The sequence below is a fragment of the Lactuca virosa genome, chromosome 3 (assembly GCF_052849685.1).
Source record: "Lactuca virosa cultivar CGN04683 chromosome 3, Lactuca_virosa_CGN04683_v6, whole genome shotgun sequence".
In the NCBI taxonomy this organism is placed as follows: Eukaryota; Viridiplantae; Streptophyta; class Magnoliopsida; order Asterales; family Asteraceae; genus Lactuca; species Lactuca virosa.
Genome location: NC_136428.1, coordinates 368,715,546 through 368,725,741, shown reverse-complemented (window position 1 = coordinate 368,725,741; position 10,196 = coordinate 368,715,546). Strand labels below are relative to the sequence as shown.

General features: G+C 34.8%; 1 protein-coding gene across 1 annotated transcript; it reads left to right on the top strand.

Moving 5' to 3' along the window:
* The first annotated feature begins 4,026 nt into the window (after positions 1-4,026).
* Positions 4,027-4,555, top strand: LOC145163154 (inhibitor of trypsin and hageman factor-like). Its single transcript, XM_079082023.1, has 2 exons — positions 4,027-4,111; positions 4,220-4,555. The coding sequence occupies exons 1-2, from the start codon at positions 4,081-4,083 to the stop codon at positions 4,411-4,413; spliced, it is 225 nt and encodes a 74-aa protein (XP_078938149.1). The 5' UTR covers positions 4,027-4,080; the 3' UTR covers positions 4,414-4,555.
* The last annotated feature ends 5,641 nt before the right edge of the window (positions 4,556-10,196 follow it).

Below are 10,196 nucleotides of genomic sequence, written 5' to 3'. Positions count from 1 at the left end.
ACTACCCAGGATATTGTAATTTTATACAAACATAAACTGAAGTACAAAAGTACTAATACAAACTATTCTAAGTCTTCCAACTATACTGGGTGCTTATTGCCTGCATTATGTTAAAACATTTGGAGGGGTAAGCGATAACGCTTAGTGAGTTCAATAATAGATACAATATAACGTTATGCCATATATATATACCAATATGGCAGAAGCAAATAGGAGCAAGGAACAACAAGACATAATGTGATAAGCTTTCCATACTTGATATACAATCAATAAAGCTTTGGTCCAAATGGCACAGAAGACATACAACTTCGGATTAACCTTTTAGTAGATTTCAGGCTCATGGCCCTGTCTAACCTTCTGCCAATGCCATAGAATAGAAATCATTCTCTTACGGAGACATGTTCTACATGGCCAGAGGCTACATACTAGTACCAACATGAATCTAAGTCCTTTCACTGATCACATGGTCAAAGGTATTTCTTTTGCTATTAAAAATAACGAATAATAATGACACGGAAAAATACTCAAGAATATTATTTTTCTAGAATATCCAGACTTTCAGCCTTATCTTAGCATACTACCGAAGCCAAAGTGATGTCTATGTCATACACTTCATGGTCAACGGTTAATACCAATACCTAAGTGATGCCTATGTCATACACTTCAAGTCAAAGGTATAGCTCTGTTAGTATTCCGTTAGTATACAATTCATGCTTTACATAGCCAAAGGTATAAAACCAAAATAACACAGGAAAATAACCCGGAATAATAATTCTGAAAAGCACATAGCACATATAACACATAACATACAATTGTTCCTATATACTAAACTCACCTTAAATTAACCGGGGGTCAAAATAATAATTTGGGCAGCACTTCGGCTCTAAATATGACTTTCTTCGTTGAAAACCGGGAGTTTTCTTAAAAACCGGGCCCTGCGAGGGTTGGGATTTGAAACCGAAAAGATAAATTTTTCGGGCTTCTCGGGAATCTTGGGGCGTGTTTCGGGCTTTGGAATAAGTATCGGGGCTTCGGGGGAAGTCGGAATGTAAGAAAATGTTGAAAAAGGGTGAAAAAGGGCAATTTTCAAACATCTAACCGGGAGGTCTCGCACCCCTTATATAGGTGCGAGCCTCGGATCCGAAGCGAAGGGAGGAGGGCACGTGCATGCGAGGTTCGGACCAGGTGGCAACAGGGCGAGGCTCGGACGGACAGGTGCTCGCTTCGCATTGGTCGGATGACGCGGCTTCTGGCTTCGGATCGGGTCGGCTGCATCGGTCGAATCAGGAGCCAACACGCGGGTCGGATCACGTAGGGCACATGCGAGATCATGTGGCTTCTTCGGCAACCTGTGCGACATGCGTCGCTTCTCGGATATGCCACGCAGCAGCTTCGGACATGTGGCCAGCTCCGAGCGAGGGTGACGTGGCAATCACTATTCATGCGAAAGTTCTCGAAAAATGTGCCTAATATTGTAAAATCCATAACCTTCTCATACGGGCTCCGTCTTTGACGTTCTTTATATGCACGCGTAGAGAAAATTATGCTCTACAACTTTCGTTTAGACTTTGTCGGAAAATTTTGACTTTATTTTTATATTATTATTTTTAACACACCGGGACTCGTAAATCCGTTAAAAATTCATAACTTCTTCATCCGACGTCCGTTTTCGTCAGACTTTTTACCGTTGTACTACTAATGACGAGACCTTCGATTCTCATTTAGGTTGTGTTGGCTAAAAATCACTCGATCTAAAATTCGAGTTTTTAGCTGTCTACTGCTAAGCTGAAACTTGTAAAAATCATAACTTCCTCATACGAAGTCAGATTTTGGCGTTCTTTTTATCGAACTTCTCGGTTTAATGAATACTACGACTTTCATTTATATAACTAAGGCTAAAAAGTAGTTTATCAAAAACTCACTTTTTACGTCATTCGGCACCGTGCCGGTTTTATCGCGGATCTCCGATTGGTCATAACTTCTTCGTTATAACTCGGATTTCGACGAGGTTTTCGCCTACGTGTTTCTAACGAGATTATCTACAACCTTCAATAATAAAATTTTACTTATTTGAAATTTTATATTTTCGCTAAATTACACTATTTAGCTTTTAATTGGAATCTCATAAGACTTCCAATAATTTATGAGTGATTGTAAACATAGTTTTACCTTATTTCTAGTAAAAACTATTTGTTAGAACTCAATACTCAATATCACATAATATTTCATAATATTTTTAACTTTTTGAATTACATAACACGATTTCAAAACGTGTATGTTACAGACTGATATTGTAATTATGTGATAATTGCAAAGTGGGTTGAGGATCTCTTAAGTAAGAGGTGGACGAAATCTTATGGAAGCCCATAAGGATTTCGTCCAAGGGCTAGGTTCTGGAAAGATCTAGTAGGCTGCTTAGGCCATAAGCAACCAGATTAGGTCTTTGACTGAAACCCTAATTCCTCACCTATATATGGAACCCCTTGGGCATCCTAAATCGACTACTAGAAACCCTAGAAGGAATCCAGAGCCGATTTTACACTCCTCCTCTCTCTCTCTCTTGCATTCTCCAATTGCTTTGGTGTTTGTGATCTATCAGAGACATCACACTTGAGGTGCTAAGTTCTCAAAGGCTCAAGATCTTCAAGCTACAATCAAAGGTAATATCCTAACTATTCATTAGATGTAGATTTTGATTTTATTGTATGCTAGATTAGGGTTTAGAAGCCTTGGATAATTATTGCATGTACTATTAAAAAAACTAGATCCAAGCTTTAGGGTTTGCATGTGCACCATATGATTGTTGTAAAGCTCAAACCCCATCAATTGTGTGGTAGGTCAAATCTTCATCCGTTCAAGAAAAATCGAGATTTGTTGTTCACTATTGTTTATTTCTGATATATATCTTTCCCTTGTTTTCTGAATTTTATGTGTTAGTTGTCAGATGAGCATAAGATTAAATGTGGAAAATATGGAATTTGTGTGAAATCTGATATTTCTTTGAATCGATATTTGGGTTTTGTGTATGTGTGTTTGTGTTTAATCTGTGTATGTGTGTTTGTGTTGAATATATGTGTTCAGTTCTTAATCTGATAGCTGATTTCCTAGGTAACACCGTTCCAAAGATAATGAAATCTCGGAAATTCCATATACACCATAAAACAGTCATAATCACCGCATCAAAAGCTTTCCGTTGACCACTTCAAGAAAAAGAATTTGACCAAAACAAGAAAGAATCTATGGAACGGTGTTGATGAAGCTGAACACCCCACCAAATGGCAACTCGAGTCCAAAGTTCAATCAAATCACTACATCCTGAAAACAGATGATCAATGGACTCAACTGTAATGGAACAGACCGAACACAAGATCGAACCCATCAAAATACCCTGATGTGAAAGATTAGCTCGAGTAGGTAAACCATTTAATCTTAATCTCCAAATAAAAATATTCAACTTAATTGGAACCCAATTATTCCAATAAGTATAGGCACCACCTTTCTTATATATATATATATATATATATATATATATATATATATATATATATATATATATATATATATATATATATATCATGAGCAAATTCGTCATTATAAAAAAGTTAAAACCAAACTGAATCAAACTCGCAACAAAATGAAAAGTTTGGACATCTGGTGCTAGTCTAAATTTTTTTGGACCAAACAATTTTCAGCTAAGCATAGGGATCATTGGTACAATTTTATCTAATTTTAAATTAAAAAACTTGGTAATTATAATTGTAATAATTATATAATTGTCTTGGATAAAATTGTTTTAAAGTGTTGGTTCAAATAATTATTTTAGTTAAATTTGGTTGTAAATTAATCGAAGCTAATCATCATGTATTTCAATCCAAAAAAGTTAGGCAAATCTTCGGCTTATGACGCATCATTCTTACCCATAGAAGGCCGCAACCAAAAAGAAGAAACGAATACTAAATACTATATAAAAAATAAAGATAAAAAGCGGAAACCATTGGCCTTATAAATAGCCGATTAACACTTGAGCTGAAATACCAAATACACCACAAAGCACATACATTGTATCTGAATAACAAAGACATGGCATCCATATGTGAACAAGTCATGGAAGGTATTCTTATTTTGACATATAAAGCTTTTTATTTTCTATAAATGTCCTTTATGAATATACTTCTAAAAGAGTTTTTAAATTTTAATTTTATCTTCATGTATTCTGTAGGTAAAATATCATGGCCGGAGTTGGTCGGGGAGGATAGAGAATGTGCGGTAATCACAATAGAAAAAGAAAATGCATTGGTTAATGCAGAAACTATTGTCGAAGGAACGATAATACCCGAGATATACATATGTGATAGGGTTCTTGTTTGGATAAATGAAAACGATATTGTCGTAAGTACCCCTATGGTTGGCTAGGTAAAAATATGTGTACTCTTTCTTTATTTACTAGTGAAGTTTGTATCTTAAAAAATAAAGATATGTAAATATATCATGTAGTTATGTTGTTTTCACTCTTCATGTAATTTCCTTGGAATAAAAATATTGTATGTTTTGTCCATATATTATTATAAACTATTATTTAATTATGTATTAGTGGTGGCCATAGGGATTTTACATGCGGGTGCAGCCGTGCAGCGGTATGGGCAGTGTAGTCGTAAGAGGTCTTTCATTATAAGAGGTTTTCGTACAAGATTTCTTTTAGGTTGGTGAATGACTGAATGTACTCACTTATTTTTTCACATTTTTTGCATATCGCATGAAGTCATATTATTTCCTCCTTACCTCCTAACCCTTTTACCGGATAGGAAATGGTCGTCCATCACTATTTGTTTTTTATTATTATTTTTTTTTCAAATTTAAATATGTTAAAATATAATTTAATAATTATATAAATACTTAAAATACATATTTAAAATATTAAAAAAGAAACATTTGATTAATTTAATTAAAAACGATTACATATTTAAAAATGACAATTAAATAAAAAAACAATACAAAATAAGGCTATTTGAATTTTTTTTTCATTATTTCCTCTTTTGCCCTCAAAACTATCATGTCTTTAAAGTTAATAATTACATATCACTAGTTTTATTTGTTTATCTTCTCAAAAATTTTGTTTATTCTCTCGCGTTTTTTTTCTCGTTCAATTTCTCTTTTTCGAATTGCAAACAATTTTCAAAATTAAAATTATATATTTCGAAACTATTTGCCACCTTACACACATCATCTCCTATTTTGGCTCTCGATGCATTAGACAAAGACCATCTCCTTTTTGCCTTATCTCAGCCCATCGGGGAGACTATCTCTTTGAGTTAAAGCTTATCCTTTTTGTTCAAAACAAACACGAAACAAGCATCTGATGAAGTTGAGTAACTTATATCGGGATTTATGGTTCATTTCGAAGCACCTTCTTCATTGCCACAACTTTTTGCCATTTTAGGGAAGCAGATAAAAAGTTCCAAATATCAACATATTTGAATATCCTCCTATCGTTGTAGATTTTAACATTTTCAAGCACCGACTCAAAAATAGTTGTATTATTTCCTCTCCTATTTGTTTACTTAGCAAGTTCTTGAACGCCCTATTGAATTTTGTGACCCTTTTTTTCATTTCGTGAAACTTGCTCGCACATTGGTATTTTGTAGAGTAATCGTCATGATCCATTACTATGTGAATCCTCTTTGTAATGCGCACCATAAATGATCATTATATTGCACATTTCCGGTTATGGGATCCTCTGAAATCTTGGCCCATGATTTCGCTAATATTTTCTCTTCTTCTGGTGTCCATTGTTAAGGGGTCGTATTTCCTTTTCTAACCGATGCTTGTCCCTTTCATTTTCCTCGTCTTTTAGGGTTTAATTGTTCAGGTTCGGGTTCAGATTCGGGTTAGGGTTGCCTTTACCTTGCTGAAACAATACCATTTTGGAAAAATTGTACTTATCTTAAACCTTTTTGAAGAAAACAATTACACATTTTTATAATTGAGATAAAAATATGTGTAATATACTAAAAGAATTTCTACTTTGAAACTACAATGTTATAATTGGATAAAGCGAAAAGTGAAAGTACATTGTCATAACATAATACACAAGCATATACTTGTAACAAAATCAAATATAATCCTTGAAACCTTGATCTCTAGACTGATTGTCAGTCACCTTCGTTTTCTCTATTGTTGGTGTTGATGCATAAGTCTGATCTTGCTTCCGCTTCCATTGTTGGGTCTCCAATTTCAGTTCTCTGCCACTGGTTGGCTCCACTAAACCCAAAAGAGTCTTATGTTAAAAAATGCTCATGAAATCCAGGATCTCCACCCTCAACATCTCATGGTAGCAAGTCATCCTCATCTCTTCTAAAGTCACACACTGTGAGCAAAGCACTGCTCTCTCTCTCTCTCTCTCTCTCTCTCTCTCTCTCTGAACGTGGCACAGATCTTAGCCACCACCTTTATAGTCTACTCAAGCGCCAAAAATCCTCACGAACTCTAGGATTCTTCCCTTACACAAACCCGCAAGCCGAACAAGCCTCTACTACATCACAGGAAATGCCTTACTAATGTGCACTCGGACATAATCTAGAAAGAAATAGTCATTCAAATAAATGTCTTTACCCTAAAACCACAACTAGACAAGGAACATGTAATAAGTCCAAAACAAACATTCTAAGGCGATTTGATTCTAATTATATACGAAATGTATGGAATTCGATTAATAATTCAATAACATCATACAAGGATTCTGAAACACATACTGCAATTAGCACATATAAGGCATACTAGTAATCTATATAAATCAGGCAATTCTAGCATGCAATTTCTGAACAGACCCTTAGTCTACATTCTCACATGCATATCAATCCATAACACAGATACATAACAAGATATGTATATTAGGAATTACTTACTTCTATAGCATCAGCTTACTATAGGCATCACATCCTTCTTTTATGATTTGAAGTTAAATCAAGAAACCATGTTCACAATCTAAAGACAACAATCAAACAAGAACATGACAAAAGATCGAGCTCATTTTTCTGATCCAACTATTCTTTTAAGTTCTTTTGGATAAAACATTCTTTAGTTTAGAAAATCTCTCAGTCCTCAGCTTGAGTTTAGACATACCATAAGGCGTACCCAAGTCCCTCAAACTAAGGCTCTGATACCAACTTGTAACGTCCCAAAAATTACAAAGAGATTTTTTCATTTTTAAAGAGAATCAACCAATTAAATATTTATTTTAAAAAAATAAGTGGCATTCATTTGTTTGAAACCATAATGTTATCATATTCAAGTTACAAAATAGTAGAAATTATTATCTTCGATGTGTGTGTACAGTCTGTAACAACCCGTTATTTTCTACTTGTAAAGTCAACCCTAGTCAACCAAAGTCAAACTTGGGTCAACTAAAGTGCCCTTTATTGTTTTGATTTCTATTAAGGTTAGAATAATACTTTTTACATGTTGAAAACCTTAGAATATTTGTGGTGGAATTTAGAAGGAAAACACTTGAAAAACCAAGAAACTTCGCATCATCTTTCCTTCTTTCTTCTCTTCGGACCGGAAACCTCGTAGGGACCGTGAACCGAGGCCGTGAACACTTCGGCCGTGAACACTTCGGCCGTAAACCGAAGCCGTGAACTCCTCCCTATATATATAAAATTGGCTGATTATTTCTCATTCTTTCATTTTTGGTCGTGAATCCAAGGATTTCTCTATCAAGTATCATCCTACAAACCTTCAAATCTTCTTAGATTGTTGCTTGGATCTTCAAATGTTCATCATTTCATCAACATACTAGGGAATTCTAGACCGAATACACTTGTTTCACCTTCAAATCTGCAAGATCTTCAAGATCATTGGGCCGTGAACTCAAGAACATCGAGTGTTCTTGGGCCGTGAACACCCCTCCTGGCCATGAACTCCTTGCAGCCTCCATCTTAGCTTCTAACACTCATATTTGACTTGTTTTACTACAGGATTTCAATTGTGGAAATAAACGTCCTATATCGAATCATCAATCGAATCACCCTCTAAAAAGGTGAGTTCATACCCCCGTATTTTCACAATTTTTACAGTTTTTAGGGGGGGGGGGGGGAATTACAAGTCTAACACAAGGATTTTGTGTTACAAACAAATGGTTTCAAATTTATTGTTAAAATGACATCAGGTCATCAAAAGTATTTCAAAACTGTTAAACTCTTTAAAATATTTTATAAACCTATATTTTTCTCAAAAATCATATATATATATATATATATATATATATATATATATATATATATATATATATATTTATATAAATAAGATTTAAAAGGCTTAAGACTGATAACTCTCTTTATTTCCTTTTCCTTGTTTGGATGTGGAATTAAGGTATCAGTTATTTGACCGACTGTCGTTTAAATTTTAGTTATATATACTTATATATGTATATAAATATAAAATTTATTTCATTCAGTTTCAATACCCTTTTGTAACATGTCGAGCAAAGGGTTGCATTCATGAACAGTTTGTATCAATACAGAAAGTACATATAAATTATAATAGGTATAATTTATGATTCAAGAACACTAATTCACGTGTCAAGTATACAAGAGTACACTATTTTACAAAAACAAGGATTTGATTCAAAACTAAACAAGGGTATATAACTTACAAATACATTTCAAGTATACTAAAGAAGGAGCATACTATCAATCATTTATTTCAAGATGATTGGGTTTTGATTACTATTATACACGTAACGTCTATATGCTTTTTATGAGACAATAACCAGGTTGTTTTTTATTTAAACAACATAGTTAAAGTCCTGATATTATAATAAGAATCTCCAGTCGGGGATCAAAACAAGTGTGTATAGATCTATATGGGATTGACAATCCCACACTCACACTGATAGCTACAGCCGGACATACACGCCTACGAGTGACAATAGTTATCAACAGTTCTAACGCCTTCAAAGCGTTGTTTCAGGCCATATAGTCATACTATGGTTATAATAACTCATTAAAAAGATATTAACAATACGTTTAGTGTATAATTAACTAAACATGAGTACAAATTTCAAAGTACCAGTTTTACAAAGAATACAAACATAGAACACTAGTTTACAAACAGAGAGCGTACAATACATAAAACATTCATCTTATAGTTTTAATAGGATTTAAAACTATGTTATACTATTTTATACAAGTACAACAATGCTTACACAGAACGGTTTTATGGTTTAAAACTACATTTCATTTACATCAGAAAATATAGGATTTTCTGGATCAATTTACATATTTAAAGAACAGAAAACAAGCTTTCAAACATAAATACTTATGCACTCACTCAACTTTATGTTGATACTCACTTTTTCAAATTACTTGTATTTTCAGGGAATCTGTAGACGGGTACTCCCCGAGCTTTTGAGAAGACGGAGCTGTTTTTGAGTCGTGTCTTCTATCTTTTGCTATAACTATTTTTGTGTCAATATACAATGTTTAAACACATGTAACACGGTGAGCATAAATGCTTAGTGAGTTCCCCAAAATACCACATATCACATAACACGGTGAGCATAAATGCTTAGTGAGTTCCCCAAAATACCACATACAGCACATAAGCCACTCGAGGCTATAAATCGGTATGACCTTCCGGTGAATGTGTCTCAGCGGGACCCTCCAGTCCCGTAGCTCGTTGGACCCTCTAGCCCGGTCTAGCTCGTTGGACCCTCCGGTCCGGTCTAAATCGTTGGACCCTCCGGTCCGGTCTATATAAAACATAGCATACATATATCACAATGCACATAAACTCAAACATACACATAAGTCATAAGACCCTCCGCTCTGCATATAGATACCACTCTAGGTAATGTATAGTGAGAAGACTCACCTCGGGTAACTCGGATAATCTCGGACTCAAAATACTGATCTAGCCCCCGCCTAATCACATAAAATAATTATCTCTAATTAATACGGCTCTCAAAGGCTAGACTAGTCCCTCCCTATATTCTCTTAGAAGGGTAAAAGACCATTTTACCCCTCCAATGGACCAAAGGTCCAAATGTTGACTAAACCCCAAAAGTCAACAAAAGTCAACCCTCCGGAGTACACGGCGCGTACCAGATCTGTACGCTGGGCATACTCGAAGGCTTCACAGAATCGGGGAGCTCGACTCCTTACGCTGCGCCTACTGGGATTACGCCTAGCGTAAGTCCT